We start from the raw sequence: 17,610 nt of genomic DNA on the forward strand, positions 1-17,610 counted from the left end.
CCTTGGGACACGGGTTGTGCGTTTCTACCAAAGCCTGGCCTCCATCTGAAAACCCTGGGAGAGGCAGGCCTGCGCGCATTCCCGTTTTCCAAAAACTGTCCTTTGGCTTTGGACAGGTCGGCGCTGGGGGGGCTCCCGGGAGCGAGGCACAGCCTAACACTGCGGGCGAGCTTCCACCTGCACAAGCCGCACCCGGTGACACCGCCCGCAGGCCTGCCAGGGAGACCGCCAGACCCCCTCCCCGCCCCAGGCGACAGGCGACAGCCCGCCCCCGCCAGCAGCCGCCCCGCCCGCCCCGGCCCCGCCGCGCAGGCGCGCTGAGGGGGCGGAGGGCCCGGCCCCTCCCCCCGACGCCCCGTGAGCCCTGCGGCGGCCCGTCGCGGGGGCGCGGAGCGCAGCGGTGCGTGCCGGCGGGCAGGCGCGGCGACATGGCGGCGCAGAAGATTAACGAGGCGCTCGAGCACATCGCCAAAGCGGAAAAATAGTGAGCGGCGGGAGGGAGGGCGGAGCTGGCGAGCGGGTGCGGCGGCTGCTCCCCGGCCCTTCGGCCCCGTGCAGGCGTCGCGTCGCCCGAGCGGGGCTCGGCGGAGCGCGCTGCCTGCCGCCGCGGCCCCCCTCCCCCGCGGCCTCCGAGCCCGGGGGCTGCGGGCGGCCCGCTCAGCGCGGCAGCTCGGCGCTGCCCTCGGCCCTGGGCCGCGGCGGGGGGCAGCTTCTCGGGAGCTGTAGTTCTCGCAGGCGCCCGTGCGGGGAGCGGCGGCCTCGGAGGAACTACAGCTCCCGTGAGCCCCGGCGGGGCGGAGAGGCCGGGCAGCCGGGGGGGAGGTGGTGGCACCGCGGCGGGGCCGGGGGGGCACCGCAGGCGCCGGGTGGCGTGACCTCGGGGGAGGGGGGGGGGGGCGTGGGCGGCCGGCGCGGAGGGGGTCGGGGGACGTGGGTGCTTGGCCCCATTTCTGCCGCAGGGGTCTTCCCTGCAGGGGGCCGAGTGTGTGCTGGAGAGCGCCCTTTCCCCCGAACGGGGAAAATAAAGCGGCGCGGAATAAAAAGTCACGTCAGGGAGTCCTTGTGGCTCGGGGGCCTGGAGCCTGAGCAGTTTCCTGAAGGGCCGCGTGGCCTTCATCGCTGTGACCGTGACCGGGGGGCAAGGGCCGTCACTCCTGCTCTTCTGCTGAAGTCAGTGGGAGGAAAGAGTTGTGAGGGTTGTGGTGAATAAAGGAGCTTAAGCTTGCCGAGGTGGTGTGTGTTTTGTTTGTTTCTGGACTATGAGAAGTGTGTGATTGTTTCTTTTTAGATGGTCTCAAAGAGCTGTGCTGGCATTTAGCTTAGAAGGGGTTAACATCTATATATGACAGTCTTGTTGTGTATTATAACACTAAATATAGCCATTTTGCTTCCAAGTCTCAACTTCACAGACTACAGGATGGATGTAATAGGTCTGACAAATCTAAAGATGCTATAATTTTTGTAAGAAAGGTGACAGGCAATCCAGAAATCGTGGATCAAAAGTATGAACTGTGATAGAGGACAGAATTTTCAGAATAAAAAAGAATCTGTACCAGACACACAAAATTACTTGACCAAAAATGCTTTTCAGTGGATTTAATTTTAAGCTTATCCTGGAAGGCATTTGAATTAAAACGCACCTAAATCTCAAACTGTATGTAGAGTAAAGCATCGTGTGTTTCAGCTTTATGCATTTGAAACTTTGCCTGTGATAAAAATAACACAATATAAAGGCTTGCTTTAGAGTCACATACTGTGGTTTCCATCCAAGACAAACAACAAAACCAACACAGTGTCTGTATACAACTGTTTTTCCAAATTAAGCATGTATTACATCAGAAGTGTCTGCCTACAACAAATATGGAAGTGGACTCTAAATTTGTCACTCTAATACTTGTTTTAGAAGTAAGTCATAATAGTGAAGTCAACTTTGCCTGATGACTTGCCTCATTTTGCAGTGTATATGTTTCCTGATGTGTATATATATGTCTGTGTGTGCGTGCGTGGTGCCATTGAGTGTCATGTTCCATTGTAGACATATAAATGATGTATGAGGCTTTGTCTTTGTGTTGGTAAGTAAATTCTTTCATTTGTGTACGCAGCAAAGAGTCTTTGATAATTCTTGGCAGCAAAAAATTACTGTAGAGCACAGGAAACTTCTTGATGTGTAACAAAGTATTGTCAGGTGTTATGGTATTCAAAATCTTGAGGTATGTTGGTGTAGGTGGAAGTATTTTTCTTCTGTTGACCTCTTACTGTTGAGGAGCTGAACTTGTGAAAATTCTGGGGACAGTAGAAGCATGTCAGAGTGAGGCATGTAATATGGGAGGTTGTTGCAGTGCTTTATGACATTTTTGAAAATGCTGGCATTTATTTTTGCAGTTGTCATGCCACCGTTGTATTAGCATATAGGTAATTCCTCCTTTTCAGAGGTAGTCTAAAGTTTTGAATATATCTGAAGTTCTTTGAAGGTAAACCATAAAATCTTCACTAATTGTTAACAGGCCTTTCTTGCATTTTAGTCTGAAAACCGGATTCTTAAAGTGGAAACCAGATTATGACAGTGCAGCTACTGAATATGGGAAGGCAGGTACGTATGGCTCTCAATATGGCCATGTATTTGTGGCTTCGAAGTATTCTTTAAGCTTAATCCCTGCTAACAATTTACATATTTTCAGTACACTGCTGTGTAAGTAAAACTGTTGTGAAGACAAAGTATGATGAAACAACAGCAAAAAAATAGTTTTAGTAGCACTGTGAAATAAATTTCAGATTGTACTTGGAGATCTGGAACAGTTGTCAAAACAATTTTTTCCCCCAGCACCTTACAACTTCTACTTTGCATGTTTCTACGTGTGAGAAAGATAAAGCTTGCTTTCTTTCACTTGTCCACCCCCAAATCCTATTACTTTACCTACAAACCCACAAATATTCCAGCTAGTTTTACCGTTTTGCTTTTTAATCACCTCATGAAATATATCCTAACAGAGACTGTCTCGGTAAGGTAGAGAGATTTTGCCAGGTTCTTTTTTAGGCATAGTAAGTTCTCCTTCCTTCTTTCTTTCCACTGCAAGTGTCACACTGAATATAAAATTCTTATTAGTTGATTCCTTTTTGCTCTTAAACAATTTTCTTCTTTTTGGTAATAGTAATTTAGCATGGTTTTTTGGCTTCTTGCTTTAGGCGTTCCTACTCATTCATTTAAGCCTGGATAAGAGAAATACAAACTTGGAAGAGCAACTAGAGTATTTATAAATGGAAGTTTAATTTAAATCCTACTTTAATATTCTGTCAGTCTGGCTGAGATAGAAATACATATTTGTGCCCTGAAATGGTTGTGTTGAGGAGATTATAGGTGTGCTTTGTTGATGGTACACTTATATTCCTTCCATACTGATTTTGTATAACCTCTAATGGCTAACACTATATACATATGCATTCCTGCAGTTCTGTAATTAAAGTACAGAATGAGTGAATTCCAAAATCCAGCTAAACAAATTATGTGCAATGTGTGGTACAGTGACGATATGGAAATGTTAACAATAAATGTTTTTAATGATAATAAGTGACTAATGAAGCAAGGAGGACTGCCGTGGGATTTCTTGGAAGAGCTTGGGAAATTAGCCATTCATTTTAAAAGTCTGTTTGCATCTTTAGGTGGCTAAATTCTTGAGCGGAAGTAGTGAAAAAAGGAAAATGCTAAGCTGTTAATAAGAACTTTGTTTTCTTGCAGCTGTTGCTTTTAAGAATGCCAAGCAGTTTGACCAGGCAAGGGAAGCCTGTTTACGGGAAGCTGAGGCACATGAAAACAATAAAGCGTATCTTTTCATTGGTTGCTGCTATTTTTGCCAAGAAGCTGACTAGTTGCTACTAAGAATGGGGTGATGTGCGTTGGTAGAAGATGTATTTAATGTATTTGTGCATTTTGTCAGTCAAACAAAACTGTCTTTTTAAAAGACTATTCCTGTGTGCTTTAAGCAGGAAAACTAAAGAACTCTTGGTTAAAAAAAGCTGTGTTGTTTCCAATAAGATAGAATCATAGAGTGGTTTGGGTTGGAAGGGACCTTAAAGGTCATCTAGTTCCAGCCCCCTGCCATGGGCAGGGACACCTTCTACTACACCAGGTTGCCCAAAGCCCCATCCAGCCTGGCCTTGAACACTTCCAGGGATGGGGCATCCACGGCTTCTCTGGGCAACCTGGCCCAGTGCCTCACCACCCTCACAGTAAAGAATGTTTTCCTAAACATCTGGAGTGGTAAGATGCTGACCCATGCCTGAGATGTCTAGGTACTACTGTATAAAAATTGTTACATTTTTTTAAATACCTACAAATGGATAGTAAACTAAATACAACTCTAACATTATTAGAGTACTCGTGGTAGTATTTAGTCACCAGGGACATATTTTAAATAAATGTACTTTTTACAACTTTATGTGCAGTTACACTTTGGTACGTAGCATTTATTCTGTCCTTAGAAGCATTTATTTTTGATACCTTGCCTGTAGATGTAGTAGATTTGATTTCCCTTTATGGATTCCTTGCTTTGAAACTAGCACTTTTGTAAGATTTTGTACACTTAATAATTTTTCTGCATTATATTTTTGTGGCATTTGTCCTTGACTTTGATAATGTTACTTCTAGTCTCTTCCATGCTGCCAAGTAAGTATAGGAGCCCTGAGGAATCTGAAACAAATTTTCTAACATATGGTACAAGTGTGAGCTATCATTTTGATCTCACTGTAATAAATGGTATGTTTTAAGTGGTTTCGCTGCTTTAAAAGCCATTTAATGGAAGTGCGGGCTAGGAAAGTCTGAAAACCTGCAATGGCTATCTGAAAAGATGAGGATTTTTAGCATTCTTCGGCACCTTTTGATTTTGAATATTTTTTTCTTAGATGAAATTATGGTAATTTTGGAATTCTACGCTGTTGAGCTTATAAAACATTTTTAGTTAAAGAGAGTACTTCAAACCAAGCAGATAATGACAAATAATCCAAATATTGCCTGTGGGTGAGATCATGAGAGTATATTTTTAGTGGGCAGTGTGGTTGAAGTACTTCATTTGTGGAAGATAATGTTACACGTGTGCCGTTTCATTAAATAAAACACTTGAAACGTCTTCAAAGCATTGAATATTAACAGTGGACTGATAGCTGATGCATGTTAACTTTTGCCATGTAACTACAGCTTGCTGAAACACACCGTATCTAACTACATTGTATTTTTTTTCTCTGCAGAGCTTATGAACAAGCTGGCATGATGCTAAAGGTATTTTCATTTGCTAGGTTTTATTAAAAAGTTGTATCTTATAGTGAAAAATATTGTGCACTAGACCATTTTACAAATATATGTAAGCAAATGTTATATTAAAGTGGTATTTTTCTGTTGACTCGTCCCCACGAACACCCTAGTAAGGGAATGACATTTGTAAGTTGTGGATGGGGTGGGGAAATGATGTTCCTTTTGTAGAAGTAAAAGTGAAGACCTTAAGTTAGAGAGTAATAGAAGAGCGGTGTTGCTTTTGCTGTAAACTACCACAAATTCATGCCTTACTTGAAAGCTTGGTACTTGGAAATTAGTTTTATGGAGTTGGTGGTCAACTTGCACTAGCTCTAGAAATTTGTAAGTAAAAATTAGAATCTTAATAGAAAAGGTATTAGTTTACTTTGATTTTTTTTGTTGTACATAAGCACAGTTCCTGACAGCAATGTCCCTCTAACTGTTTCTTTGCAGGAGATGCAGAGACTCCCTGAAGCAGTTCAGCTGATTGAGAAAGCGAGTATGATGTACCTGGAGAACGGGACACCAGATACAGCAGCTATTGCACTGGAACGAGCTGGAAAGTAAGTCTGGGGGATTGGTGGCTAGAATGCATGCAGAGCATGGGTATGTCTTCAGTTGTCTTTCTTGTCTTTTTGATGCTTTTAAGTAAAAAGTATTTCTCTTCAGACCTAATGAAAATGATTTATATTTATTACAGGTTAATAGAAAATGTGAGCCCAGAGAAGGCTGTGCAGCTCTATCAGCAAGCAGCATCAGTGTTTGAAGTAAGTGGGGTTTTTTGTGTTGGTGGTTCCCCACCCTGCTCAGCAGAGAACTTTTCAGTTCCAGAAAGCATACAGAGATGAATGAATTGGTGTTTAGGGTCAGCTATACAGTTAAAAAAAAGCCTGAGGTTAGATTCAAAATGATTTTTCCTTCCTTTCACATCAGTGGCTCAGTAATGAAGCTGAAGGCTTCTTTTGCTGTAAAGGAGATTATAAAAGTTAGGAGTCTGCTTTGCCTTTTTCTGTCTGGTACTTGATTGAATCTGAATTTTGTATGCTGTTTTCTGCCTTTTGTTGGGTAGACCAGAGGGTGGGGAACATGGCTGCTGGAGCGTTCTGGAGCCTAAAATAATTTGAAATCCTTGAAGGCACAGAAGAGAAGAGTTGCTCTGATGCTTTACCCATCCTGCAGGCAGACGATTTGCCTTTTTGCTAGTGCCTTTCGTGTACTTCTCTACTGTTGGTTGTCACATGTTTCCAGATGAGCAAATGTGCATCCGTGTTGCTTTGCTCTGTAGATCCATACAGGAGCTGGCTATGGGACTTGGGTGCACCAATGCTCATTGTGTTTCCCTTGAGTGTGTGAACTGCTGATACAATAATTAACAGTTATTCTAAGTTACAGGTGACATACTTAGATTAAGGTCTAGTGGTCTTAATTCTGTGCAAATGAAATATGAACACATGAATTTTTTGTTCTTCTCTAGAATGAAGAGCGTTTACGGCAAGCATTAGAAATGCTAGGGAAGGCGTCAAGACTTCTAGTCAGGGGACGCAGGTATAGCTTTATGCCTTTTTAAAAAAATGACTGAATCTTTAATGGTGACTTTCATGGGTGTTTTTTCTTGCTGTTGGGTTTATATATACTGTTACTTAATTCTTCTTTGAGAAACACTTCAAACTAAAATTCAGTTTCTGTGGCATATGCCATGTACATCCAGGAACCACCTGTTTTGTGTTCTAGGATGGGAAAATGTGGGCTGTAAGGCTTTGTTTCCTTTGTGTTTGTTGAATAGCTAGAAAGCACATATACCAATTTTCATTATTTCTGAAACTGCTTTGGGAATTTTATTTTTTTCTTCCAGCACTAATATGTAGAAAGTACTTGAAAGTCTTATGGCTGTGGAATATAAAGCAGGTGAATTAGGTGACTAACTTGAGGAAAGAAATTTGTTTGCAGCAGCCTGATTCTGGACTTCTAAAGAAGAGTGTATCCGGGAGTCTCAGTGAGAATTTATTTTATTTGTTAATGACTAGCACCAAACTTGACCTGCAGTTCAGCTTAAACAGGCTGTTTAAACAGGTAGTTCCTTTAAGAACTCGTTTGGGTTTCTAACTCTACTTTTAAGACACTTTTTTTTCACTGCAGTATTGTAGTCAAAGGAAATTTACAACATAACTTGAAGGTCTTTCTGTGAAAACAAGTCAGCATAGGTCTGGATCATCTGAGAGACTTGGCTGCTCTGCTGCTTTATAGCTCATATATTATTGCTAATTCCTAGAAGTTTAATATGATGATTTAAAGATTATTCAAACTCCAAAGCAGTTGCTATGACTTAATATTGGTAGTTCATGGATATCAGACTTACTGATAGCTTATAGTAGCCTCACAACATACAGAAATCTGTTAGGGTCCGTAACAAGGCATTAGTCTTGTACAATGTCATGAAAAATGAGGTTTCTCTGAGTGGATACCAGAAATGTTCTTAGCCTGCATGTATAGAAAAGGAATTGCTGACTATATTTCTTTATCTGCTCTGTTAGTAAGATCTATTTCTAATGTTAAGTTGTGTTGCTTTTTATTCTGGTAGACTTGCCGGTTTACTAGTTAAACACTTTGTGATTAGCCACAGGTTGATTATGCTGTATTCCTGACACTGATGCTCCTAATTGTTTTTTTGGTTTTTTAGACTAGATGAGGCTGCATTGTCTCTTCAAAAGGAAAAAAGTATTTATAAGGAAATTGAAAATTACCCAACATGCTATAAGGTAAATTCTAAGAGACAATTTCTGATGGTGCATTTCAAGTTTTTCTGGGTAACTAATGACAGCTGACACCTGACTGATAATATGTACCTCTGGATTCACTGATGTGTTTCTTGCTACGTGATGAGAATTCATGGTAACGCATGTTTCCCCAACCTCTAACTGCTTTTTTCACTACTATAAAGTTAAAGTTAAGATGCTGTTACCTACAGGAGTATCAAAAACAACAAATACATCAAAAATAAAGGTGTTACCAAAAATAACAAACCACAAACACTGTTACTTGCTGCAATGGTTCATTACAATGTTCTAGGAGATAACATGTTTCATACCAGCTGAGGGTATGGCTTACTACTTCTTAACTATGTTGTTCTGACTCTTACGTCAGTATCTTGGAATCATTGTGGATTGTAATGACCTTTTTTACACTAAATATTAGCAGTTTAGTATTTTTATCATATTTTGCTGTTAATTTCTATGGAATCATCAGGTTGGCCATTTTTTTTATGTTTTTGTTTAGAAAACTATTGCTCAAGTCTTAGTTCATCTTCACAGAAATGATTATGTTGCTGCAGAAAGATGTGTGAGGGAAAGCTATAGGTAAGTCTACTTCATGTCCTGTAATTTTAAACTGAATGTTTCATTAATGTAGATTGTTCTTCTGAAAGAGCAGTAGAAACACCGTCAAGAAATTTTAAGCCTGTACAGTACATTAATAGCATTCCCTGGTATATGGCTATCAGGAATGTTTTTCACTCTTAACACATTTAGCTGTAATTACCATAGCTACTTTTCTTAATGAACCTAAAATAAAAAAAATAGTCATAAAGAGGTAGTTATGACTGACAGGTGAAATGAGATGGCGATCAGAACTTCCCATTTTTTTTCCATGTTAAAAGCTGAGCAGAATACTGTTATGGCTGCGATTCTTGTCTTGCTTATATCCTTTTGCTTGTCCCTTTTTGTTTTTCTTTTCAAATGGAACAGAGGTGGATTAGTTATTGTAGACAAAAGTTTTAGGATTAAAATGGGTATTTCTGGATTTTGCTAACTGAATTCTATTTTTTTCAGAACCTTGCCGTGTGTGTGTGGTGCCCTTGAAGTTGAAATTCTGACTTGTCATTTCCATATATTATTACAGTTTGAGTATGGAAATACGGAATGCAGTCTCAAAATGCGCTATAGCAGCATCCAGCAAAATCCATTAAGCTGTCTAGTGTGGTGATTAGATTGAGAGAAAGATTAATCTAAATGCTTTTGTTAAAAGTTTGCTGCATGTGAATTACTACATTTCTGGTTATGTTGATCTAGGGGATCTTGCCCTCGTCATACACTGGAAGAAGAAAAGCAAGTTTTCTACTTTTTATGACTTTTTCTTTTTAAATAGTTGATTGAATTTAAAGATAATTTAGGAAACAGAAAGTAGTCCAGTTGAACACACTAAAATGAAGGAGGAATTTTTTACACATCTAGGAGAAAATTCTGGTGGCAAAATCTGGATTAGTGTTTAACCTTGGTTCCAGAGACTTTCCCAGCAACTCTGCATTTCAGCTTTCATTAGGACTTCAGTAACAAAATGCTGAAACAACATATTTTTACTCAAACTGTGTTTTTAGTGAAATGACTTGAACACATGTGTAAGTTAAATTGTACTGTATTTTTAGAAAGAATTTTCAAGATCAGTCTTTAAACATCTTGCTCACATTTTCCGAGTCCTCAATTTGTATTTTATATATAGAAACTCATTACAAATTTTTTCTATATGTGAAGTGGAGGAACAGTTTATTGAATAGTCACAAAAAACGGGAAAATTCTAATATTCTCTTTTTGTCTTGACTGTGATTGTCATCTTACTGTCAGAATGCAAATTAATATTGCTGAAATGTTAATTTTATGAATATGATCCATGTACCTGGAGAGATTGAAGTGGTCATAAGCAGCTTTGTGGAATAAGCAGTCCATCGGATTCTTAAAAACTTCTTGCTCTTCTGCTATTAATCAGCAGCATTTAAAGATACAATAGCTGAGCATTAAGTAGATTGTGGAAATTCCCTAAATGAACTTTTCATTTCCTTCAGTATACCAGGGTTTAATGGAAGTGAAGACTGTGCAGCACTAGAGCAACTTTTAGAAGGGTATGACCAGCAAGATCAGGATCAAGTTTCTGAAGTCTGTAATTTGCCACTCTTCAAATACATGGACAATGATGTAAGTAGGCGGTTCCTGTGGATTTTTTTTATAATCCCTTTGCTTGTTCAGGTTGAGATTTTTTTTTTTTCCTAGTAGAGGAAAATGAGAAGAGCAGAGTCCATGTATTGTGACTTGCTGTCATCCTGCTGTGTGCCTGTGAACTTAACATTTTCTTCTACTTTGCTGCCTGCCAATGTAAATTCCCCCAGCATTGTTCCTTTGAGATGGTGGGAAGGCTTAGGTGAAAGAGCAGTTTGTTGTGGATTTGCTGAGTTTGACGAGTTGACTAAAATTTGGTTCCCTTCTGCTTAGTTCTTTAGGAACCAGAACAATTTGCTGCTTATGCTTTATCTCAGAAATGCCATATAGCTGGCATGCATACATAAAAACATTACAGAATATGATGCCTACAGGATGGCTCTTGAATGTTTTTTTCAGCACTTATTCCTTAGGAAGGCAAGAAATAGTGAATTTTTTGGGGTTTTTTTGTTTTAGTTTTAAGAAAGTAGTTGTGCGATACCTCCCCCTTTTTTTTTTTTTTTTTTTTTAACTCTGCTTCTAAATTGTGGGAAGTATAAGGATAGGAAAAGTGTGGAGTAATGGAGACATCCATCCATGCCAAACTTTGTAAAAGTGTTGATTAATTTTACTTTGTTACTATGTTGAATAGTAAAAATTAAGGGAGTAGTCTTACTGAAAAAGTTGTGAGACTTTTTTACATGAACTATTGCCAGATAATGTATGCAGAGCTGCGTACTGATTTTTTTTTTTTTTTTTTTTTATGTAAAGCTTGAAACACAGAAGCTGTAGGATGTGGCCAAATTATTCTATAATAAGCAATATCAATACAGATCTCGCATCCCACTCTGAGTGTTTGAGATAAGAAAAATAAACCAATGTGAGGTTTATTCTAAGCTGGAAAAATACACTCTGAAAGCAGCATCAGTCTGTTTTCTGTACTGTACTAAATGTTACTTGTTTTTTTGTTGTGAGTGTCAATCAGTTGTGTGCAGTGCAATTCAACAAGATCTTCTGTGATAATACAGAAATTAAACTTGCCTTGTTATTGTCAGTATGCCAAGCTTGGTCTTACCTTGGTGGTCCCAGGAGGTGGAATCAAGAAGAAATCGCCAAATGCTGCACAAGACAAAGCAAGAGGACCAGCTGCAGTGGGCTCTCATGCTGATGAGGAAGAGGATGAATATTCTGGTGGACTATGCTAGCTACAGACATAGGTTGTCTTAAATATCTGATTTATTTGTGATGTTGAGCATATCCAAAGGTATCAGATCTACCAGAGCTTCATTGCAATTATGATATGGGAATGCTGATATTAACTTGGCAGCTTCTGGGTACAATACAGGAGAAGAATCATCGCTGTACTCACCAACTTGGAACATCTTTAGACTTCATTTCTTACCTGGTAGGAGCTCCCTCAGGGCGCTGCCTTTAGGTGACAGGAAGAATTTGAGAGAAATTTTTACTAAAAGCACAGTTTTAAAGAAACCAGAAGCACTGGAGTAAGGAGAGTGGTACAAAATTTTAAATGCTGGATTTCAGCAGCTGACACTTTTTGGTCCCGGTAATACACTTACATTTGTGATTGTTTTCTTAGTCAAATACACAAGCATTCATGTGGCTATTTATCTTCTGTTTAACACTGTAAGGCAGACTGTGCCAGGCATGATTTTTCACTCATATAAGCACTAGGGGGAGCATTCAGTTTATTTTCAGCATGTTTTTACTCCACTATGGAATATTATTTTGATACCGTATTCTTTGCAAGCAGTATCCATGTGGGTGTGGAAGATACTAAGTCAAATAGTTTGCAGCTGGTTTGTAAGTTTAAAAGTACACACACATCTTTCATCTTAAGAACTTTTTTGACCTGAACTCTTTGGAAATAAATACATGCATGGTGTTTGTAAAGTACACCTTGGGAATGGAAGGCGTGGACAACCTTTCTTAGCGGTGTTCCTGAAGTGCATGCCATAACCAAAAAAGAAACTGAAGGCAGCAGATAATGTGCATTGAATATAAAGCTTTGAAGACAGTGTTTAGCAGAAACTTAGGTGGAATGTTTCAATAATATGTTTGAGTTCATGAGTGTTTTAGATGTTTATTTACTAATCAATAGTTTTCATAGAAATTTCATTCTCTCATATGTTCAAAGCATAGAACAGCTATCTCTTACAGATGGCATTTTTCAAACCAGCTCAGAATCCAAAGTATCCAAATTTTACTGGATCTTCTCTATTTTTGTTTGATTTCAAGGCATCATGTATTTTGCAAGCCTCTGTAGCATCTTAAATTTGTTTGACCATTTTATGCTTAAAAATTGAGAGCTCTAGAAGTTGTACCTGTGGTGTGTTTCTTCAGAAGAACCTAATCGAGATCTGTGCTAGGGTGAGAGCACTTGGAATCCAGCAGGGATTTGTGTGCGATACGTGCACCCAAAGTTCAGTAAACAGTAGACCAAAAGCACAGTGTTAAGCATTGGTACAGTTTCTGCCATATTAAGGAATCTGATGTCTTCAAAAATATCAAGCATATGTCTGACATCTGTGTGATGTCTGATGTCAGTGTGTCAGACATGATTGTGATGAAGGTAAAGTTTTAGAGGGCTAATAGTTGCTTTCCTTGGGGTGGATTGCACTCAGTAACTTTGTGATGAGTGCACAAACTACAGCATAATTTGTAGGCAGGGCTGCTGTAAAACTCACATTATTCAATATAATGGGTGTTAACAAACCAGTTTTGTCTTTGTATTATGTAATAATAACCTTGGATTTTTATTTGAGACTACACCTGTAGTTCTTTACTGTCTGACAGGTAATTTCCCTTTGTTATTAGTCATGTGTATGGAAGTTTTTGCTCTTCTATAAATAGTCTAAATGAAATTTTAAGAAGCAATTTGCTTTTCTCTGAGAATATTTACAGGTATACATGAAAGATGGTTTTGAAGACTTTCCTGTAACTTCTGTTCTCACCATTGGAGCAACTCAGTCTGGTTATTCAGCTTGTGCCTTCAGGATTTGTTCATGAAGGCGACCATGTACTTTTTATGGGGAGTCTTTATCACAAGCAGAAAAAAACCACACGCGTAGGAGCACTGGGAACACCAAGTAATTTTCTTCAAGCATTTCCCACTGCTTCCAATTCTGAATTTAGTTGAATGGTCTCCGGGAGTATGCTTTTTTGTATATGTGAGCAATTACATATATCTGAGAAAATGACATACATAAGAAGAAAAATGGGGAACCTTGTGTGCTTCTGTGAAAGAACTTGCAGACTTTATTTAAACTGTGCTTGTAACACTAACAGGCCCTTAAAGGAAAAATTTAAATTTATGCATTAGATTCTTAAAGCATACTTCTCATATTGCCAAAAAAAATCAAATAGATGTGAAGACGCTCTTCCCCGCTCCCACCAGCTTTTTTCTTTTTACCCTGTGCCAAGTGTGGAAAACCTGGAAAAAAAGTAACTTGTACTAAACATGTTAAGCTGCCGTTGAACTGAAGGGGGCTTCTCTGAATCGTAGGAGTAGAATCTTAATCTTTGATTGCAATGTTGCTGCAAACACCAAATCTGCAGAAATGGAAGTGTCTGAAAATAAGATGGTCTATTTTATATAACTTATTCTTCTATTTTAGGCAATGAAAGTGTGATAGGAATGTTAACTGCCTTTTAGTAAATGTTTAACTATAGAAGTTGTCTGTATATTATGTGTTAGTGTTTGTTTCTATCTTTCAAAGCAATTTGCACACTTATGTAAATACCATGTAAGTGATACAACATAGAAAAGGTACCATTTACAGCAAGAAATTTTCCAAAACCAGTGTTGACTGCAAGAAAAAATAAAATTAAATTGTGCATGAAGGCTGAGTGATGGCCAACACAATGTATATGTAAAATGAGAAGATTTCTAAATTATCTGTAACTTAATACTCAGTATGCCCAAGTGCAGTGTGAAACCTGTGCTTTATTTGTTGTTTTTCCAAATCTGTGGTGTATTAGAGTACAAAACGTGTTTGTAATAGCTCTAAAGATGCTGCCTCTTGAGAAGAGGCTATGTGTTTCATGAACATGAAAAATAAAACTTGGAACTAAGGCTTTTGTGCTAGCTTTCCCTGTTGTTGATCAGGTCCTGCTGAGCACCACCAGTTGAAAATGAAGATTGTTTTTTAATCTTGAGCAGATTTTGTGTGTGACTGTCTGCAGAGCTTGTCACCAAGCGTTGTGAGTATATTATGTGATGAAGGACTAAGTCTTGGGAACCTACTGGCTCAGGTTTGAGTGTTGAAAGTCAGCGAGGTCCAATCTGTGTGGCTTATTCACTAGATATTTACTTACAGGCCATTTCATTTATCCTGTGGCTTTTGTTTTTCTAACTGACCTTTTGATACCTTTCTGGTAGCTTTCATGATTTGAGATGCTGACACCTCTTAGGCAGTTCTGTCCACTCAGAATAAAAGATAATGTATGTGCTTTGCCTCTCTGCTGATTGTAACATCTTGGTGGTTCATTGTTACCACTTCCCAAAGACATGTATTCAGAGAACAAAATTATGATACTGGGCAACTGTCAGACCTGAATTTATAGTCTTTAGCAGTGTGAAATAGAGAGAAATAATTGATTCTCCAGTTCTTGGTCTTCCTTAATCTTGGCTAATTATGCAAAGCATAAAATATTTTTTTTAAAAAACCCCATAACTGTGTTTATAATGATGGTGGAGGACATACAGATTCTTAGATCTGCTGTGGAAATAAAGCATTTGTTTCCATAGTTGGGCTGGTTAAGCGTGTAGCAAACTCTTGAAGTCTTCTGGAAGAATACACGTGTACGCTCCAAGGTTTTCCTGAATACGGTGAAATCTAGAAAGGACTGAGAAGGTTAATGGGAGCAGCCGGGACATAAGAAAGGTTCTTGCACCAAGCTGTGCTCTTAGTGTCCATACTGACTGTCACAGATGCATCCTGTTTGCCTCAGGGTGCCGCTGGAGGCTAAAAGAGGAGCCCAGAGCAAAATGGCTGAGGGGCAGTTGAACGTGGAGGATGCCTTAGCTGTTAGAACTTCAAAATTCATTCCTAGAAAGGATCAGTTTAGAAATGGAGTTTGCTGTCCAGCAAGAACATGTATAAGTGACTAAATTGCTATATAGGTCGTAGGTTTTTGCTGATTTAAAACCAAGACCTGGGGGCATAACAAAGAGGAAAGGTTAGTTTGGGTTTGTAAGGAGTTGTTTTTCACCTGTGTCTTCCCACTTATATGCTGAAGTGTCGCTGGTGTATGTTTAAGCATCTCTATAGATTAACATAGGTTTTTCTCCCAAAGTTTAATTTGTAATTCTCTTACAGGTTTTTGGGGGAGTTCTTCTGAAGTGAGGGTGTTACTTGTATTTGAACAAAAACTGATTCTGTTAAGTACATAATACAAGTAAGTTTATGTGCTGAATTCGTAGGGAAATGGTGAGGAAGGTGTGGGCATTTGAAGTACTAATGTGAATTTTAAGATGGCTGTGTTCATTGGAGTTAATTAATCTTATTTATCCCTTGTGTCAGATTTTCAAAGTGGTTTTTGTCCATGAGAATGCAAGCTTGTCATTATCCAGATGGATCCAAAGGGGGGGGGGGGGGGGGGTGTGTTGAAAAACAGCTAGCTTTCAGCTTTCCAAAAGCAAGATCTTTACACAATTTAAGGATGTGAACTCTATAACTCTTTGAAGACCTCATGATTGCAGAAAAATCACCTTTTCTACGGTTTTAAAGTCAAACTTGCCTGAGTATTTAGAGGCTGAAGAATCTGGCACTGAAGTTCTTCAGTGTGACAGAAGTCATCCCTCAGATGCTGTGAATAAGCAGCTGTGAAAATGATAAGAACTGGGCTGCTCTTGGAAAAAATAAAACTTGTTTTATCATCTAGGTTTATAAAAAGTAGTGAACTTTTTTGGATGTAGAAAATGGAAAACAGAAGCTACCCCAACTCCAACAACTAGTGGTGGTAATGAAATTGGAGTCAGTAGATACAACTTTACAGAGCAGGAGGTAGTTTTAGTCTGAGAGGGGGTGTTAATATTGAAGGTGCTGGTCTGTCGAGGCAGGGCAGCATCCCCAGGAGCTGGGCGCATCGCTTCCTGTGCCACGGACCTGCTGGAGATGATGTGCTGAGTGCTGCGTGTGACCGTGTTCCGAAGGGCTGACGGGTCTTGGTTTCACAGCTGCTGCTGTTGCCCTTCAGCTGTGGGTGCCAGCGCGGATGCGGAGCGGCCGTGCAGCCTGCAGCCTGGAATGGGAGCGAGAGGCAGCCGCAGGGCTGCACGTACGTTTGAAGAACATATGGCCCTTGGCTCATCTGCTGCGTCTAAGGGGAACAGTGGTAACGAGCGTGGCCTGGCTTCGAGGTGCACGCTGCTGCGATGGTAACGGGTGTGCAACCAGTTTAGGCTGCTCGACAGAAACTTCTGGAGTGACAGAAGTCAGCCCTAGCATGCGTGAAGCGAAACTGGGTTGTCATTAGTTGCCCTGTTTTGGGTCCATGCCTTGGTTTTGCGCTGTTTCTACATGGGGAGAGCCCGGTTCCCGCTGCCAGGCGGTGCCGCAGGGCAGGGCAGGGCTCCCGGCGGTGGGAGCCTTTGCCCGGGGCTGGGGCGGCTGGCGCGGTCAGGAAGGCTCGGCTGGGGCACTGACTTGGTCAGGAACGTGCGCACGGGGCCCTGTTCTTGCTGTTGCTTCTCACGACTTGAAGCACCCGGTGAAGCCGTTGAAGAAGGCAGCCCTGCGGGCCCGGGCCCGGCTGCCGCGCTGTGTCCGCCGCGGGGGGCGGGGGGCTCGGCGCTGCCCACGGCCCCGCTCCAGCGGACCCCATCGGCCTGTCGGGTCCGGGCTGGGGAGCCTCCCTGGGCCGGCCGGGCTGACCGGGGCGCTCCGGGCAGGGGGCGGGGGGCGGCCCTGGCTGCCGGAGGTGGTCGCGCCGGCTGTACCGCTCGTGGGGGCGGGGCCCGCTGCGCCGCGGGCGGGGGCAAGGGGAGCGCTCTGCCGGAGCGTGGCTCTGGCCCTGAGGAAGGAGCCTTAACCCAGGCTGTGGTTTGGGTTTGGGTTTTTTCCCCCAGCATGCCTGGGAATAAATAACAGGTCCACTCCTGCTACTACGCATCTCCTTCTCGCCTACCCCCCCAAACTTAGACAAATGGCATTTATTTTTTGCGGCAGTGTTTTATCACATGATAAATGGGCCCACCCCCAGCTGTGATGGATGTGACTAGTTCCCCTTTCTTTCCTCTTCTCTGAGCTGGGCCTGGCTAATCAGGTGATTAAGAGCCAGGTTGCAGAGGCTGGGGGTGTGAGGAGCAGGTGGAACCGCAGCTGGTGTGCAGTATAACTTGTTAAC

The 17,610-nt window shown here is 41.2% G+C and overlaps 1 protein-coding gene across 1 annotated transcript; it reads left to right on the forward strand.

The window, feature by feature from the left end:
* Positions 1 to 316: 316 nt before the first annotated feature.
* Positions 317 to 14,335, forward strand: NAPG (NSF attachment protein gamma). Its single transcript, XM_080379020.1, has 12 exons — positions 317 to 484; positions 2,523 to 2,590; positions 3,734 to 3,818; positions 4,643 to 4,660; positions 5,239 to 5,269; positions 5,735 to 5,844; positions 5,982 to 6,048; positions 6,756 to 6,826; positions 7,959 to 8,037; positions 8,555 to 8,634; positions 10,113 to 10,242; positions 11,298 to 14,335. The coding sequence occupies exons 1-12, from the start codon at positions 429 to 431 to the stop codon at positions 11,445 to 11,447; spliced, it is 945 nt and encodes a 314-aa protein (XP_080235146.1). The 5' UTR covers positions 317 to 428; the 3' UTR covers positions 11,448 to 14,335.
* Positions 14,336 to 17,610: the final 3,275 nt, after the last annotated feature.

This window comes from Falco punctatus (assembly GCF_963210335.1).
Source record: "Falco punctatus genome assembly, chromosome: 3".
Taxonomy (NCBI): Eukaryota; Metazoa; Chordata; class Aves; order Falconiformes; family Falconidae; genus Falco; species Falco punctatus.

Bases quoted from the DNA above. Each gene is read 5' to 3' on its own strand.
- NAPG (XM_080379020.1), top strand. From the start codon at position 429: ATGGCGGCGCAGAAGATTAACGAGGCGCTCGAGCACATCGCCAAAGCG. The intron at 2,591-3,733 runs GTACGTATGGCT...GTTTTCTTGCAG, and splicing joins TACTGAATATGGGAAGGCAG to CTGTTGCTTTTAAGAATGCC. The intron at 6,049-6,755 runs GTAAGTGGGGTT...GTTCTTCTCTAG, and splicing joins AAGCAGCATCAGTGTTTGAA to AATGAAGAGCGTTTACGGCA.